The sequence below is a fragment of the Mauremys reevesii genome, linkage group 1 (assembly GCF_016161935.1).
Source record: "Mauremys reevesii isolate NIE-2019 linkage group 1, ASM1616193v1, whole genome shotgun sequence".
NCBI classification, from domain to species: domain Eukaryota; kingdom Metazoa; phylum Chordata; order Testudines; family Geoemydidae; genus Mauremys; species Mauremys reevesii.
In genome coordinates, this window is record NC_052623.1 from 137,592,587 (window position 1) to 137,611,889 (window position 19,303).

At 42.9% G+C, this 19,303-nt stretch overlaps 1 protein-coding gene across 4 annotated transcripts; it reads left to right on the top strand.

Moving 5' to 3' along the window:
- Nucleotides 1–390: 390 nt before the first annotated feature.
- On the top strand, nt 391–18,959 carry LOC120388371 (toll-like receptor 8). 4 transcript variants are annotated; one of them, XM_039510194.1, is made up of 3 exons: nt 391–1,810; nt 12,067–12,349; nt 15,498–18,959. In XM_039510194.1, exon 3 carries the CDS (start codon nt 15,504–15,506, stop codon nt 18,618–18,620), a length of 3,117 nt encoding a protein of 1,038 aa, XP_039366128.1. In that variant the 5' UTR covers nt 391–1,810; nt 12,067–12,349; nt 15,498–15,503; the 3' UTR covers nt 18,621–18,959. The 4 variants fall into 4 exon arrangements, with proteins under 4 accessions (XP_039366128.1, XP_039366136.1, XP_039366115.1 ...); XM_039510202.1 differs by lacking the exon at nt 12,067–12,349; XM_039510181.1 differs by lacking the exons at nt 391–1,810; nt 12,067–12,349 and adding an exon at nt 4,996–5,683.
- Nucleotides 18,960–19,303: the final 344 nt, after the last annotated feature.

Below are 19,303 nucleotides of genomic sequence, written 5' to 3' on the forward strand. Positions count from 1 at the left end.
GTATCTTGTCTTCCAACTGTGGCCAATGCCAGGTGCCCCAGAGGGAATGAACAGAACAGATAATTATCAAGTGATCCATCCCGTCGCCCATTCCCAGCTTTTGGCAAACAGAGGCTAGGGACACCATCCCTGCCCATCCTGGCTAATAGCCGTTGATGGACCTATACTCCATGAATTTATCTAGTTCTTTTTTAAACTCTGTTATAGTCCTGGCCTTCACAACACCCTCTGGCAAAGAGTTTCACCGGCTGACTGTGTTGTGTGAAGAAATACTTCCTTTTGTTTGTTTTAAACCTGCTGCCTATTAATTTCATTTTGTGGTCCCTAGTTCTTGTGTTATGAGAAGGAGTAAATAACATTTCCTTATTTACTTTCTCCACACCAGTCATGATTTTATAGACCTCTATCATGTCCCCTCTTAGTTGTCTCTTTTCCAAGCTGAAAAGTCTGTCTTATTTATTCATGGTTCTCTCTGAACTATTGCTTCAGACTGCTCATGGACTAACACAGACTCTGCATTGGTTTACACTTGGGTCACATTTTGAAGATGATCATTGCAAGCGTAAGATCTAAAGACTTTAAAAAAATGTATAGTTAAAGTACAAAATAGCAAGTACCAGAAAAGCACCTGGGCCCAGATCCTCCAAGGTATTTAGGAGTCTAACACCCATTGATTTCAATGGGAGTTAAGCACCTAAGTAACTTGGAGGATCTGGGCACTGGTCACTCTCCTGGTGGATCTCAGCCCAATCTAACCCCTGCTTGTAAGGGAAAAAAAAGGAAATAAACATATGCAACAGATTGTTAGTAAATGCCCTAAATTGTTTAGAGCTTGGATACCTCAGAGAAGAGAATGACAGTGAAGATCAATTGAGGGGCTTGAGCCCTCTGCCTTAACTGTGAGAGGAGCTGAGCATGAACTTGCTTACCCTGTTGGTCTACCAGAGCAGGATTCACAAATGGACTTAGGCACCTAACTGCCACTTTAGGCCCCTAAATCAACATTTAGATGCCACTGGCATTCACAAAACACCTGCTTGGCTGCTGCCTAACCTTGTAGGTGTGTAAACTAACGCCATGGCTAAATTTTCACTGTAAAAGTTTCTTAGGCACCTATGTGTCTGCCTCTGGGCATGCGCACTGCTGCCTCACATTGGTTGTCCGCATGCCAAAGGTGCAGTGCAACAATCCAGGGAAAGCTAGGCATTGCTCCGGCGACCCCACCTGCAGCGCCTGAGCTGATAGGTGTGGTCAGGGCATGGCTACCCGATTGGGGCCCATTCAGAATCCATGAGAAGGAAGTGCCTATTTTATAACTTTTATCCCCAGCGGTTAGAGAATTTACCCAGGCTGTGGGAGATCCAGATTCAATCCCCCTCCCCTGCTGTGACACACACATTGCAATTGTATGCAATAGCTGTGGGAACCATTTGGTGGTAAACATATGAATGGTTTACGTAACACTGTGGGCCGGGGATTGTATGTTACTTCAGGGGGAAGGGTTGCTGCAGTTCCACCAGGAACTAGAAACAGTATGTGGTAATTAAAATGAATAACCTCCAGAGAGGTACCACTCCCTGGGGAGGCTGGCCTATACCAGTTCAAGCTGGGTTTTCCAGAGACCCTCAGACAAAGAATAAACGGTCTGGGTTTAGATTAACTCGGAGCCTTGTCTGTGACCCAGCAAAGGGACCGGACCTTTTGTCCACATGGGGATGATGGGGGAAGGGGGTGTGAGGGGCAAACCTTGCAGAAGGATTGGAAAGACTTTGGCCTACTAGGGCTCCATAAGACGGATGGGTCACTACTGGTAAGTCTCAGCATGTCTACATGAACTTTTATTGTTTTTAATGTGTGTTTTCTTTGCAAAACTTTTAACCGTAAGAATAAATGTGCTTGCGTAGAAAGAGCTGTGTGGTTACTGGGAACTGCTGGCAATACACTGGTCACAGGGGCAGCTCTAGCCTTTATGCCACCCCAAGCACGGCAGTCAGGCAGCCTTCGGCGGCTTGCCTGCAGGAGGTCCCCAGTCCCGTGGCTTTGGCGTACCCGTGGCTGAATTGCCGCCAAATCCGCGGGACTGGTGGACCTCCCGCAGGCGCGCTGCCGAAGGCTGCCTGACTGCCACCCTTGCAGGGACCGGCAGGGCACCTCCTGCAGCTTGTTGCCCCAGGAATGCGCTTGGAGCGCTGGTGCCTGGAGCTGCCGCTGACTGGTCATAGCCCTTGGAGAGAAAGCAAAGCACAGGCGCTGGCCATTAGGCAGACTCGCTTGTTGGAGATATTACAGTGTAAGGCCTGGTCTACACTACACAGTTAAGTCCATGTGAGGGCGCTTACATCGACCTAATTATGTCAGGGTGTACACTACAGCCTTGTCCCGCTGATGTAAGCACCCTACTACACGGACATAATAACTCCACCTCCATGAGAGGCGTAGCATTTGTGTCAGTATGGTTAGGACCAGGCGACACAGTCTCTGTGTAGACACTGCCTTACTTACATCGGCTGCTGCCCGGAGGTTCCCCACTCAGTGAGCCAAGAAGCCCGGGCAGCTGACACCCACTCCCAGCAGGGAACAGGGAGGTGAGAAGCCCAGGGTGGCTGGCCCCTGCTCCCGGCAGTGAGAGCTGAGAGCCCAGGGGGGCAGCTGGGCTCCCTGTGAGAAGCTGCACAGGGGTGAGAGCCCTGGCTCTCAGTCCCCCACACTGCACCTCTTCAGTCGGTGGAAGCACTGCTAGTGAGGACGCCCACCACCAACAGAAGGAGGGTAGTGTGGATGTCAGCCATCACGGTCCTGTCAGCGACCATCATCCAGCCATCAGCCACCTAACATAGATCGACTTAAGTCTGTAGTATAGACATGCCCTAAGGCAGGGGGCGATGTAGCCTTAAAAACGCCTGGTTAGAAGGCAGAGAGCAGTGGCTCCACCCAGCAATGACCCATACCTGCCGATAGTGGGGGACAGAATGGGGGCAACAGCTTCAGCAGGTGTTCCTGAGCATGCTCAGTTTGTGTGAGCATGCTCAGTAGAAGCCAAGCAGAAAATCGGGGGGGAGGGGAAGTGACCCCTTTCCCCCCATGTGTCACCTCTAGCTCCACCCCTCCGCCCCCCACTCCATCCCCAGAGAGGTAATGGCTGGGAACAGGAAACTTTAAGTGGAGGGGGGATACATGTGCAGTTACACTGAAACTCTGACAGCCACCTTATAACTTTCAGCCAAGGGTTAGAGCACTTAACCAGACTGTAGGAGACTCAGGTTCACTTCCTCCTTCTGCCCAAGGGGGTGAACAGAGCTCTCCCCTATCTCAGGAGAGTGCTCTAACCACTGACCTATGGGGTATTCTGATGGGAGATTCCCTCAGTCTCTCGTGTTGAAGCTGTTGCATTATAGATAACTAACTCACTGGAGCAAGGGCAGTGTATCCCACCTCCTCCTGTCAATGCCTTCATCACCAAGCAATCGAGTCATTTTCTTTGTCCCTTTGCTCCAAATGCTATTCCAGTACTTAGCCCGAGTGGAAGGAGCTGCATACCAAACTATCCCAGTGCTCAGTCGAATGGGCACACTTGTGGAATGTGGGTGAACCCTATCTGAGTCCTTTCTCCCTGTCAGACACGGGGGCCAGGGGCATTGAGCCTCAGTCTCCTGCAGGGTGGATGAGTGCTCTAATTACTGGGCATTTCTTGCACAAAACAGTTTAGGCACCTGCCTCTCGGAGAGGGTTCACGGTTGTGAGCTGATGCACTGAATTCCCTGAGGGGGGTGTGGGCTAGGACGACCCACCCTCTTGTCAACATCTTCATTTGGCTAGTTTAGGCCAGGAGCTGCCTCACATGCTGACTTTTGTGGAGCCCACTCTGAGCAGCCCATCTCTCCCCGTTCACTGTATAGGGCCTAACTCAGGCATTGTGGATCCCAGTGATTTTCTAAGCACATAAAAATTAGGTGTTGCAACACAATGCTTCAGACCCTTTCTGAATCTGGCTCCCAGTGTCTGACTTTATTTACGGTCAGGTCACACTGCAACGCTTGTCTCTGTTCATAGCTAGTTAATTATGGTACAGATTTCGATCCTTTGAAGTCAGTGGGCCTCAATGTGGGAGGAATGACAACTTGGTCCTATATTAACAGAGAATGGCGCAAATCTGGAAGCCTGTTAGCAACATTTTGGTGAATAAAGCCCCCACATGTTTCACAAATATGTTATTTCTGTGGACTGACTACACTTAGGGTGACCAGATGTCCTGATTTTATAGGGACAGTCCCGATTTTTTCTCTTATATAGGCTCCTAGTACCCCCCCACACACGCACCCCATCCCAATTTTTCACATTTGCTGCCTGGTCACCCTAACTACACAACACTTCTTAGCCTATGGCAAGATCATACCATCTAATGGGATGGTATTGACAGAATTAGCAATAGTTTAATAGCAGTTACATGTGCTGTAGGGATGTGCCCCTCTATACCTTAATTATAATGTGACCATCATAATACTATGATCATATTGATTGGAAATACAGCTTTGATTACAGCTGATTAGTTGCCGGACCCATCCTTCCTTAGCTGGTGCCATGCTAACATGAGCAGAACTAAGGGGCAGGTTGTAAACTACATAAGACGTCCTGTTGTACAGCTGGTACTATGCTTAGAAACCCCAGAGCATCTTGCTTTTTGTTCTTCAGCACTAACATGTGGGAATCCCTCAGGTAAGAGATACACTGTAAATAGAAAGCAGGCATATTATGTTGCAGGGTGTTTTATGAGGGAACATCACAATAGTATTTGAGAGCTAAAAACAAAAGGAGGGTGGGAGGCTGGCTGTGTGTGAGCTGCCAGCGGAACCAACTGTTAAGCAACATTGCACACCAAAAATAGAAAATGTACGTCTTGCCTTGTCCTCTGCATTTCCTGCCTCCTGCCTCCGTGCTTGCTGAGCCTTGCTTTGCAAAAGCCTCTCAAAACAAGCTCTGCATATGAGGAAGCAAAAGTTCAAAATAAAATGTGTGACTATAATTATCTCCATATTGTCATTGTTGGCTAAGAGAAGCTTTGGGGGAGGGGGAGGGGTAGATTCACAGAAAGGAATTAGGTGCCTGTCACCTTAGGCACCTAAATCCCAGCATCAGGCCCCACGGGATTCATAAAACTCCTGCTCAGTTGCTGCTGCCTAATGCTGTAGGTGCCTAAACACAACTGGCATCTAAGTTTTTGCAGTAAAAGCTGCCTCTGGTGAGATGGGCTTTAAACACAGTTCTGTTACCTCTCAGGGGCATGCCCTAACCCCTGGAGTAAAGACTATTTCGATGCAAGTGAGTCTCATTCTCTCCTATTGAAGCTGTTCCACTATGAAATAGTGAAAGAGTCATTGGGCCGGACAGAGAGCAAGAAAGAGCACACAAGTCGGAGAATGACTCTGTAGCCTGTGGTTATAGCATTCATCTGAGAGGTGATCGAGCCAGGCTTCAGTCCCCTTGCTCTGATAATGCTTTCATTAGTCACCCACTGTGGAATGTCTTCAGCAGGAAAGACTGAGAGAGCCCTCCAGGAGAGCCTGGCATAGCCCAGTGGTTTGGGCACTCACCTGAGATGTGGCAGAGCCTTCTTCAAGCCCTTTCTCCCCTTGAGCAGAGGTGGTATTTGAACTGGGGAGCGAGGGAGGAGTCTCCTACATCACAGGTGAGTACTCCAACCCTGGGGCTAAAAGTTGCAAGGACAGTCCTCCTCTCCCCTCTCTGTTTGCTAACAGTATAGGCGTCTACTGCCACGAGAGGAGTCAAAGCTGAGAATCTCAAGCAAGGCTAGGTGCCTCCCTTCAGCCTGACTCTGGGTCCTATCTCCATGAGAGGAGCAGGGATTAGGACATCCCCATTTCTTTGCAGCTCCCACTGACAAGCTTAGCCATGGAGCTGCCGAGCCTGCTGGCTTTTGTCAATCCTATGCTAAGGTGCCTAATCTCTCCCCATTCGTTGGCTAGGGAGCCTAACTCAGGCGTTGTGAATCCCAGTGATTATTCTTGGTGTCATGCAGCATCACCACACCAAATCTAACCTTTGACTTCTTTTTCTGTGCTTTTGTCTGCCTTAGAGAAGCAGGTCATGCTATGTGAAGGTGGTGATGTGATGAGGAAGCAACAACCACAAAGCTTTGTTGTTGTTGTTTTCCTTTTGGCCAACATGTAATAAAAATCTCTCACACAGCACATACAGGTGTCATATGTTTTCTCCTCTCATATAGTCGTAGTACATTTTCCCGGGCTCCCACTACCATAGAAAGTCAAATGTCCCAAATCCCCATGTCTTTCTCCACACCTTCATGATTAGTTAATGTTATTCATGTACAGGAGATGCGAACAAGCATAAAGAGGTAGATGGCACCAGTATTTGCACTAACATGGACAAGGGGCACTGTGCAAAAGTGATATATGCAGTGCTATGTAGGTTTTTGATTGTTCGCTATGCTCTCCTGTAACTGGCATGGAAACCTGTAAGTATGGCAATGCCATCCAGGCAGAGAGGCCTGTATATATAATGATGAGCTAAATTCTACAGCTCTTTCCTAAGCTTTGTGCTGGCAACAGTCTACGTGCAGTCATTCCACACACACACCTCCTCAAGCCAGATATGCTGGGGAGGAATAGCTTCTCGCAGGGCTGGGGCCTGCCACCACTGGGAGTGAGAAACTATACCAGCAGCAACCAAAGCTATTCCTCCAGGTAGGGTGGGGAGGAGGAGAGGAGAAAACAGTGGCTCAGGTGAGGCGCCCCTCCAGCACCGGCAAGCCAGACATGAGCAGGAGGAAGCCCCCCGCCCCAGTCACATGAGGTTTCCAATTGTCTTATATGCCAGTCATGGAGGCTGACTGAAGAACTCCCAGGGGCAGAGCTAACCATCTTTGGTATTGAATCAGCAGTTAGAGCTCCTGCAAGAGCAGGCAGAGGTAGTTTGGCCCAATCTATCCCTATCTGTGGGGCTTGTCAGTCACTGGAAGGTGGCTGAGGAAGGCACACTGGACCCTCGATGGGAATTTTAGTGGGTTAGGACTACACACCCTCAATTTTTGTAAATATTGTTGTGGAACAAGATGTGCATAACAAGTAAGTAACCTTGTGACCTTATTTTTGTAATCCTCATCAGCCCATCCCCCTATTTCGCCAGCCGTTGCTTGTAAAAATGTCTTGTTGGGTAATACCATTCAAGCAAAGGAGTAAAAGTAGAGGCTGCCGCATGGGTTATGTTTATTGTTAGACTGCATGCTCTTTAGGGGGACCAGGGGTGGGGTGGGGTGGGGTGGAGGGAGAATGCGTCAGTCTATATGGTCTGTAAGGCAACTAGCACACTATAGTTGCTACAAATAAATAAATAAATACGTCAAAGACATTGAGTAAAGACTTCCGCACACTGCTGCTTCATTGGAGGCGCAGGCAATGCCTCAACTTCCGCTTTAAAGGAGATATTCGAGCATGGAAGAAAGCCTGCACAAAAGTTAATGACACAGGCTGCATTAATTTTTTCCATTGCTTTGCTTTGGGACTGGTGTGTATGTCATGGTGGTGGTAAGACACTGCACTTCCCTCTAGTCCAGGGGTGGGCAAACTATGGCCTGGGGGTCTCAAACCTCCAGAGGTTTTAACCCTGCCTTGAGCTCCCACCGGGGAGCGGGGACTGGGGCTTGCCGCGCTCGGCTTCTGGAAGCTGCGGCATGTCCCTCCACTGGCTCTGTACGTAGGGGCAGCCAGGGGGCTCCGCATGCTGCCAGTGGGAGCTGCAAGGGCAGTGCCTGTGGACGGGGCAGCATGCAGAGCTGCCTGGCTGTGCCGCCACGTAGGAGCTGCAGGGGGGACATGCCGCTTCTTCTGGAAACTGCTTGAGGTAAGCGCCGTCTGGAGCCTGCACCCCTGACCCTCTCCTGCACCCCAACCTCCTGCCCCAGCCTGATCCCCCTCCCTCCCACTGAACCCCTCCATTCCAGCCTGGAGGAAGCTCCTGCACCCCCAACTCCTCATCCCCAGCCCCACCCCAGAGCCCGCATCCCCAGCTGGAGCCCTCATCCCTCCCCTCACGCCCCTACCCCAGCCCGGAGCCCCCTCCCACATCCTGAACTCCTCATTTCTGGCCCCACCCCAGAGCCCGTTCCCCCAGCCAGAGCCCTCACCCCAACCCCCAATTTCATGAGCATTCATGGCCCACCATACAATTTCCATACTCAAATTTTGTCTACCCCTGCTCTAGTCCCATCCCCAGCCATAGAATACTGCAGAGACTAATGGGAGCAGGGATGGCCAGGGCCACAGAAGTAGCTGACCATCTGCTCCTGTAGAGGTTACCCTCCACACAGGAAATATGGGGGACAATCAGGCTTATTGTTAATTTCAGATCAACACATACAGACAGTTTTGTTGTTGCTTTCGGTACCTCAAAGCCCAAATACTGTGGAAATAATATTTCTTATGTGTTGCAGGGATCACACCTGGCAGCAGATAACCCATACACATCACACCATTCTTGTTTTAACCTTTACAAAGAAAAATACTCATTTTCTTCTGTGTGGAAATTTCATGATTTTAGTAAACAATCCTACTAGAATGACACAAATTCCTTAATGCAGACACTGAGCTGCAAGAAAAGTGTGATTCAACAAGGGTAACATTTTCAAAAGCACTGAAGGGACTTAATAAGCAAAATCCTATTTTCAAAAGTGACTTTGAAAGTCAATGGGACTTAGACACCTAAGTCACTGAGGCACTTTGAATGTGCTACATTTACAATCTTACCCCAAATATTTCACTACTTATACAATAAACAAAATAATTATTTCTTGTACACAAAACAATGCCTGAACTCATCACAAGAACTTTTAAACCAGAAGAGAGAGAAATATCCAATAAATGTTATTTTTAGAATAAGAATATTAGAAAGAGTGACATGTTAGATATCTTTTTTTAAAAATAAGACCTTTAAAGACAACTAAAGGTATTTAAATGGTTCAAAAGAGACAAGAAATGTAAGATTACAAAACAAAAATGTGAGAGTGAAGAAATATAGTCAGTTCTTGGACTACAATGGTTGCACAAACTAGTTTTTGTTCCTCTAAGTTCCCTAAGTTATTTCTGATATTAGTAATTTGACAAATAAATAATTTTATCAATGTATAGTGAAAATGAAATCTGTAGCTTTTGTTGTAAATTTCATATGCATGTATTTTAAATACTTGAACATATTTTGGGATTCTGTGTTTAAATTATCATTATATAATGAATTTTATGTTATGAGAAATATTGCAAAATTCAACAAAGTATTCCCAATACTCAGATATTCAACAATCCAAATGGATATTAATTGGCTTTATCTCTTCCCAGATTAGAAACAGTAAAACCAAATATTACACAAAAGTATCTATAATTAAAGCATGTATTGACTGAATTTGAAAATGCCATGAAAAAATATGGGCTACAAAATTAGCAATATGTGCCAAACGCAAACATATGTGTGAAACTTCACATAACTGGCTGTTATCTTTGATGCACAAAATTGATGACTGTTTCCTTTGCTGATAATAACAACATTTATTCGGCACTTTACATAGTCACAGCATTCTACAGTCATTAATAACTTACACTGGGAACACATTCCGTTACTACATTGTTACTGTGATTTACAGTGACTGTAGTGAAAAGAACAGCTGAAAAACGGAGAACAGTAAATTCAATCATGCACTTGGCAAATATATGAAATAATGTTGTATACAATCTAGTCTGGAATGAACAACTGACACTTGATATTACATGGTAGTTCTCCAAACTCACCTGGCCAGAGCTCCTGCAATCAAATGAGAGCGGTGAAGATAAGTGGATGCACTCTGTGAAAACAGCACTAGTGAATATTTGTATGACACAAAATGGAGACTGGTTAATTTTAATCCATACACTTGACTGAAATATGGTTGTGTTTGTGGTGGCAACTTCACAAAAGCAGTTAGATCGTGTTTCCTGCCAGTCATAGACCATATATCTACCATAAAGAGAGCTAATACGTTGAGACTAACAAAGGTACATGAATATATTGTATATAAGGGGTGTGTGGTTGGTACATGTTAATGTGACATAACATAAAGATCTGTGGATTCAATCCAAGCACTCTCTCTCTCGTGCAAAAGATTTTAAATATCATATATACAATGTTTTAGGCCTGTTAATCTTTTGGCAGTTCATACTTTCCTCCTCTGGCATAAAAAGCTATGATCAGGCAATACCAGCCAGGAAGAGGAGCAACAGAAACAATTCATAGATTTTAGTGCCAGAAGGGATCAGTGTGATCATCTAACCTAATCTGACTTCCTCCATAACACAGGCCATTGATTTTCACCCAGTAATTCCTGCATAAAGTCCACAGCTTCTGGTGCTAGAGTATATTTTTTAGGAAGACATCCAAACTCGATTTAAAGACTTCAAGTGATGGAACATTCACCACATCCCTACGTAGGTTGTTCCAATATTTAAAATCTTTTGCACGAGAGAGAGTGTCCTAACCTTCACTTGAATAAAATACATAGCTTGAGCTTCATAAGGCTCTCTCACCATAATGCAGAATTTCCAGACCTCAAGTAAGCGCATTAGTGCAGCAACTGAGTCTATGTGCCAAATTCCACAGTCCTTACTACTCCTGACTTCAGCGATGGCTATATTACAGCTCATGTTGCTCAGGGGTGTGAATTAGGCATTGCTCTTATTTATTAAGCTTTGGTTGCCAGTCAGGGAACAGAAACAATGCCATATTAGGAGACTAGTAAAGTTAACTCAAATACCAAATAATCATAATCATAAAGAATCCATAGGTTGACATCAGTTTGCTTAAGCTATTTGGCAAACAATTATGAATAGTGTCTACGTTTATAGAAGACAACGGTAAAGGGAACTACATTTACCAACTATATGATTTATCCTGAATTGTTGTCTAGCTCTACTGAAGAGCACACCTAAGTATGGTTAACAGGTCTGGTAGAATTTTCATCACAGTGCCCAGCATTGTACACAATTTCCATTAAGAATGTCTTCCTCTCTGCCTGTACAGTGTCTTCCACAATGGGTCCTCAGCCTGAGTGGGGCCTCTGGGAACCACCGTGATACAAATAATAAACAGGGCTTGTGATCAGAGTTTACAATCAAATTGTACACCTTCGGATAAACTGAGCTGCTGTGGAGGCAGAGTGCTCAGCCTCTTGTTTAAAAGGGAGTACATTGCATTCCAGCTCTGTCGAATGACTCTTGGCCAGATAATGCTGATGGGCCTTGAACATAGCCATGTCTGTCTCCCGTGGCTAGAGGAAGGATTGCCATAATATAGGGCATACAGGCTGATGGATAAGTAGAGAAGGCAAATTAAGTAATGCATAGAATGCTGGCACCCCCAAAGAATCTCTCCCAGCAAAAAACAGAACAAAACCCACAGGATCACACTATGACAAACATTTAGGTTTGACCTCAGATGAAATAAGCACTTAAATCTTCACTTCCTTACTAAATCATTAATTTTAATACCTCTCTCTTTTACTTCCAGGTCATTCTGTCTCCTTTGTTGTTAGTTTTGATGTGTTATTCTCATTTTTACGTCTAATGTTGTTTTGTCTTTTCTACTATTGCTCTTTAGTCATACTCTTTTGCTTTCATAAGTTCCTGATAACAAATAGCATTTTGTAAATATGGTTAACTGCTATTCTGAAGGATCCCAAAGTGCTTTAAAGAATTTCACAAGTACGGTAGCTATTCTATCTTAGCAACATTACACAACAGTGTCACAGGAGAGGAATGAAGAATAACTTCTAGTAAAACTAAATGGGGAATTTATGTAGGCAGAATGTAATGATCAAAACTGGAATTCAGTCAGGCCACAGGAACATACCCCTAGTCTTGTGGAATAATTCCATCTGATGTTTAATTTACCATAAATGGTCCGAGCCTTCATTTCCCCCCTCATCGTGAAGACATGTAGTTCATATTTCCTAATTTTTTTATTCTACTTACTCTTGATCTTCCTCTTTACGCACCTTCACTTCCTGTTTTGTAGGGGCTTGTGTAAAGATAACCATGTGCCGCAACCTTAACATTGGAATAGTCTCTGTAATCATCATAATACTTTTTTTGGATTTACTTTCCGATGGAGAAGTATTTCATGCCAACCACTCAGTAGGAGACGTTTTATCTATATGGCTTAAAAGAATGTCCTGAAGGCAGATTTTGTGCCCGTCTACAAGGTAGAAGACCACTTAGGAAAGTGCACATTCTCTTAACGGCATCACTACACGAGAAGCATCTACTTAGTTGCTAGTGCTGATTCTTCATTTCTGCAAGTAAGTGATTAAATCCCTCTGTTGAAACTCACAGTTCAACAATTCTTTAACACAAATATATTTGACTATTTCTCTCTCTTTCTTTTTTGTGAGCTTGTGCCAGTTTGCATGTGTGTGACAGAGTGATAGCTAGACATGTTTATACAGGAGTATTACATATGTGCCAACCTTCTTGTTATTTCTTAGGATATGCTCTCATCAAGTTTTTAATGCATATGATTTGTAGCATAGTATCTATCCTTTCTTAACAATACTCAATTGATATTCAAAATATCTCCTAATCTCCTGTTCAGTGTGTGTGTGTGTGTGTACACTCACTTACATACACCCATAGTGAACCTGAAATCAGGAGATATTTTACTATCAATTGAGTAGTGTATGTATGTGATTCTTCTATTCTACAATGGCAATTAAACTCCATGAGACTCTGCTCAAGGAATTTCCTCCAAATTCTGCCATCAAAGGAAGGTGACAGATCTGGACTCCAGAGAATAGAGAGTGGTTCATCCTCCAAATCTGTGACTGGCAGAAGGGATCTGCTGGAGATGCTGAACCATCCACTTGAAGGACGTGGACAATGTTTTCAGAAATGTGTGCCTAAAGCTAGGCTTCTCAATAAATGGCCTGATTTTCAAAAGTGCTGAGCTTCCAGCACCTCTCACTGAAGGCAGTTGCTAAATGATTAGTGCTTTTGAAAATCAAGCCATTTTTTAATGAGTGCAAATATGGATTTAGGAGCTCAACTTTAAGCACCTATTTTGGACATCATTGCCTTGAGCCTCTATACTCACTTCAGGTCCCGGCTCCCTGTTTGTGTGGCTCCCATAGGAGTTACTAAGAACTAAACAAAAACTCAATAAAAATGAGTTAAAATCTCATGTATGAATATATTTGTGTGTGCGAGTGTGATATGATTTTTTTAGTATATTTTTCTTGTTAAAGAAAAAATTCAGCACCTCAGCCATTGCTGAGGCATCATTTTATTCCCCTTCTCATTAATTAATGGACCTACTTTCCCCCAAGCATTTCCAAGACAGAGGAAAGCAGTTACTAAGAAGAGACTCAGGGATCATCACAGAGAATCACTTCAACAGGAGCTCTCAGGACTATGCTGCGGCAACAAGGGGTACTGTGATCCAGGGATGTATAAATAGGTGAAATTCAGGTAGAAGTAGGGAAGTGATCTTGCCTCTGTACGCAGCGTTGGTAAGATTGTTACTAGATTACATGTATGCTCGTGGTGTCTGCCCTTCAAGAGGGATGAAAAATTACTAGAGAGAGTTCAATAGAGGCCACAGAAATGATACAGGGGCTAGAAAACAAGGCTTATGATGTGAGGCTTAAAGAGAGAAACTTTTTCAGCTTATTGAAGAGAAGATTGAGAGGTGGCTTGATCACCGCATCTAGGCACTCACACAGGGGGAAATATCAGATAGTGGGCGGCTTTTCAACCTTGCAGACAATATCCAATGGCTGGAAGGTGAATTTAGACAAATTCAACCTTGAAATAAGATGCAATTTCCTAGCTGTGAGGGTGATTAAACATTGGAAGAGTGTACCAAGGAGGTGGTGTACTAGCTGTCACTTGGAGTTTTTAAGTCTTTCTAAAAGACTTGCTTTACTCTAGCTTCTGGGAGAAATTTTACAGCCGGTGCGTGTTGAGGTTAGTTGGGGAGGGTTGGCCTGGTTGGTCGTGGTGGTCCCATCTGGCCTTGGAGTCTGTGAATATGAGTCCCCTTGTTCATCTCTTCCTTCATGGACCTTGAGGAAACTGGGATTGCCTATGTTTCCCTCAATAGGCTCATCACACTTGTAGCTCTGCATTAAGATAATAGGTCTAATCAGATCTCATGCTTCAGGGCTTCAGCTGGCTGCCTGCAGGGATCAGGAAGAATTTGTTTTTCCTGATGCACAATTATAATTGTAATTTATCACTTTCCTCTGAAGCATTAGAAATCAGCTGTGGTGAGAGTCGGGATACTGGTTGGAGTGGACTGATGCTTTGAAGTGGTACACAGAATCCTCTCTCATAGATACCTGGCTAGTGTGTCTTGCTCATGTGCTCAGGGTCCAGCTGATCACCAGATTTGGGATCTGGAAGGAATTTCCCACCAGGTCATATTGCCAGGGACCTGGGTTTGGTTTTTTTGTTTTGCCTTCCTCTGCAGCATGGAGTGTGGGTTGCCTGCCAGGATCACCTTGGCATTTCTCACCTCATTAATTCAAAGACACTGCACCAGTTGATCTCTAGAGTACAGCTGAACTTTAATTTGACCACTTAACACATGTTAAAGGCACACTGCCATGTCTATACTAGGCTGTTAACACATGCTAGCTAATATGTGCTAGCTAAGACCCTCAAAAGCAAGTCTCATGATGACAGGAAAAGTAGTGCAATGGCGATATCACAAGAGCCAAGAGAGTGAAAGCTGAAGGGATTTTAGTTAGACTGTTTAAAACCCTCTGTTTGTTTTTGTAAACTCCTATTTAACATCAACGATTAATTAGCCTTTTGGATAAATGAAGCGTTTGTTAAATATTCCACACTCTAACCCTTTTCGTTAAAGTTCTAAAAGTATAGTAGAGATTAAACAAAACCAGGGTAATGGGTCCTGTGGCACCTTATAGACTAACAGACGTATTGGAGCATGAGCTTTTGTGGGTGAAAACTCACTTCGTCGGATGAAAGCTCATGCTCCAATATGTCTGTTAGTCTATAAGGTGCCACAGGACTCTTTGCTGCTTTTACAGATCCAGACTAACATGGCTACCCCTCTGCTATTTGACAGGGTAATGGGTACAACTGGTCAAAATCTTACAATGTCCTTCTCGCTCAAAGAACTTAACAGAAATTTCCCTCAGAAATCGTGCTTTCTGTTAAAAATTAATTTATTCCATTTTGGGCAGCATATAGTGTATGTATCAACAGTAATAAAATAACTGAAATTATGTTGCTGGTCAATTTTGATAATAATCACAAATTGCCTGTACACTATACTAGTAGTATGTTTTGTTTGTATTTTTGTGGGTTGGCCACACATATTTAAAAATTATTAAGATCAGAATGTGAAATATTATATGCGTATGGACAACACTTGTCATCAACAATATACCAAAACCATTAATCTGCCTGTTTCTTTTTAATTAGGTAAATATGGCTACCGTGCCCCAAAACCTGTTCTTCTTACTCCTCCTGATTCAACCTGAGTTTGGTCTCTCCACTCGTCATCAATGGGTTTCGAAGGACCTACCTTGTAAAATAAAAGCAAAACAGAACAGCTCCTCGATTCTCCTTGATTGTAGTAAACAAAAGCTGAGAGCAGTCCCTCAGGAAATATATATAAATGTTACTGGCTTGATTTTGTCTTTCAACTGGATTGAAGAGATTTCTAAAGAGGATTTTCAGAACTTTAAGGACCTTATATTTTTTAAATTAAACTGGAACTGGCATGTTAAGCCAAAAGAATCTATTTTTGATTTGTCTCCAAAACCTTTACAAATACTAGATGCAACTTTTTCAAACTTAAGACATTTAAAGGAATTACATCTTAATGGCAATCAGCTAATCAGAGTGCCTGCAGGGATTTCACCTAGCATTACTTCACTAAGTCTAAAGTCCAATAACATTGTTACTATTAGCAAGAACACCTTCAAAGAACTCACAAAATTGAAGGAACTCTATATGGACCAGAACTGTTACTATGGTAATGTCTGTGAAAAGCCTTTCAACATGGAAGAAGGGGCTTTTTCAGCCCTTACCAGTTTGACTGTGCTGTCACTTTCCTACAACAACTTGACCCGGGTGCCACCCAAACTGCCTGTGTCACTACAAGAACTTTATTTGAGTCATAACAAGATAAAGAACATCAGTCAAGATGATTTTAAGAAACTAGTTCATCTAGAAGTTCTTGATTTAAGTGGGAACTGTCCAAAATGCTTCAATACACCTTTTCCATGTGAACCTTGCACTGGAAACGCCGCCATTCAAATACATCCTCTGGCTTTCCAGAATCTTAAGAAATTAAAGACTTTGGTTCTATCCAGCACATCACTCACTAGTGTACCCGCTATTTGGTTTCAAAACATGCCAGAGCTAGAGGTGCTGCACCTTGCATCTAACTTCTTAATGAGCGCAATAGCTACTGGAGAATTCTTACGGAATTTATCTTCTTTAGAGGAACTTGACCTATCGTTCAACTACCAGCAACAAATATACTCACGCTATCTAACCCTCTCACCGTACTTTTCCTCCTTAGTATCTCTAAAACGATTATATATTAAAGGTTATGTCTTCAAAGAATTAGATAAACTCCACTTGGAACCTTTGTTTCCTCTGAGAAAGCTAAATGTCCTGGACCTTGGGTTAAATGTTATTAAAAGAGTTGATATGTCTGTCTTTCAGGCTTTTAGGAACCTCACCGAAATATACTTGAAAGAAAACAAAATATTCCCACAAACAACAGAAAGTTTTTTAAAATCATTTAAGAAAGAGGATTATTTGATCAATTATCATCAGACCTTCGTGTGGAAACAGAAGTTGAACCCTCCTGCCATATATTCTGATAAAAAAAAGCAATCATATTACTTCCTTAAACAGCTTTGTACCTCATATGGTACAGCCTTGGATTTGAGTTTAAACAATATTTTCTTCATTAACCCATATCAGTTTAAAGGCTTTGGCGATATAGCTTGTTTGAATTTGTCTTCAAATGCCCTGGGCCAGGCTTTCAATGGCACTGAATTAATCTATTTACCTAATCTCAAATATTTAGATCTCTCACGTAATAAACTGGATTTGACCAGTTACTCTGCATTTAAAGAACTACCTAACCTAGAGGTATTGGACCTTAGCTATAACAAGCACTATTTTCTAGTGACAGGTTTTGCACATCAGCTACCATTTACTGAAAACCTTCCTAACTTAAAAATTTTAAACTTAAGCTGGAATGACATTTCTGCACTAACAACATTTGAACTAAGGAGCGACTCCCTTCAAAAACTAGACTTCAAAGGAAACCACCTCGACAACTTATGGAAAAATGGAGAAACGAATCACATACAATTGTTTAAGCATCTAAAAAAGCTGACACATCTTGACATCTCATACAACAGACTTCGAAATATCCCCACTAAGGCTTTCCAAAATCTGCCTCAGAGCTTAACTAAATTGTATATAAATAACAACAAACTACATACCCTTAGCTGGGAAAATCTTAGATACTTTAAATCTCTGAAGTTGCTTGACTTAAGTCAGAACAAACTGAAGGCTGTTGATATTCAGTACAACTACACACAGTCCCTCCAGACTCTGCTGCTGAGGGAGAACAAGATTTCCAGTATTGTTGTTGGGTTGTCTGAGAGAGTCAGCAGCCTCCTGTACCTGGATTTGAGTTACAACCAACTGCAAGTCTTAAATCAGTCAACTTTCTTATCAGGACTTATACAACATTTGAAGGTTTTAAAATTAAAAGGGAACCCGTTTGATTGCACCTGCAAAAACAACAACTTCATAAGGTGGATTCAGAAAACCAAAATTCCGATCTCACAAGTAGCAAGAAATGTCATTTGCATGAATCCTGAGGACCAAAGACAGCACAGCATTCTCTTGATTGACCTGCATGCTTGCATTCTGGATAGTGTTGCAGCAATATTATTTTATATTTCTTTCTTCACTATTATTAGCATTATGATAATAGCAGTTACTAAACATTTATTTTATTGGGATATCTGGTATACTTATCGTTCTTGTATGGCAAAAATAAAAGGATACAAGAATATAGCCACAGACAAAGCTCTCTATGATGCTTACATAGCCTATGATACTCAGGATGCGACAGTAACTGACTGGGTAATAAATGAGCTACGATTTCGACTAGAGGAAAATGGAGACAGGCACGTTCTGCTTTGTTTGGAGGAAAGGGACTGGGAGCCGGGAAAGGCTGTCATTGACAACCTTGCACAGAGCATCCATTACAGCAGAAAGACGATATTTGTTCTAACCGAAAGATATGTGAAAAACTGGAACTTTAAAACCGCTTTTTATATCGCTCTGCAGAGGCTCATGGATGAGAATGCAGATGTGATTGTGTTTATTCTACTGGAGCCGGTGCTACAGCATTCCCAGTACCTGAGGCTGAGAAGGAGGATCTGCAAGAGCTCTATTCTTGACTGGCCTAAGAATCCGCACGCTGAAGGCCTTTTCTGGCAAAGACTAAAAAGTGCAGTGCTAACTGATAACAGCATTCGAGATGATGGGGTGTACAGTATATAGAAAGGGATTACAACAGCTAGCTTTAGTTCTCAAAAAGTAACTTGTGATTTTCAGTGTCTCAGTATTTGGGTGCCAAATTTTAAATGCATTAAAAAGAGTCCTAATTTGGGGAGGGGTGTTGTTCAGCATTTTCTGAAAATCAGGCTGCTCCAAGTTATCTCTTGCTGGACAACCAACATCACTTGTCACCTTTGAAAACTTTGGGTGGTTTTCTTAAAGTTTTATGAGGTGTACTCTATGGTAAGTACTTGAAGTTTAATGTACCTATTATACTGCTATATTGTACTGAAGAGAGTCTGCTTTACAAGATTAAAGTAAAATAGCTAATATAAAATCACAGAGACAGAATTAATAACATGCACAAACTTGCTGCATATAAACAGTATTTTTTTCTTATTATTCCTGTGCTACATTTTTCTGTAGTGGAAGAAAGTTTATTCTCTAACAAGGGAAAGTTTGCTCAGATATTCACTTTTTTCTGTATCTTTATATTTATAGGCAATGTATTTATTACAACTTTATTTCTTGAAATGTATATAAATTTGTAATTATAAGTAGATACAAAATTCTATGATAAAATTTATGATTACATAATAATTGCCTTCAGAACTGCAAATACTTTGAGCCTGGGCTCTGCTGCGTGTACGGCAGGTTTAATCCTTTGTGGCACATTTATGATGCCA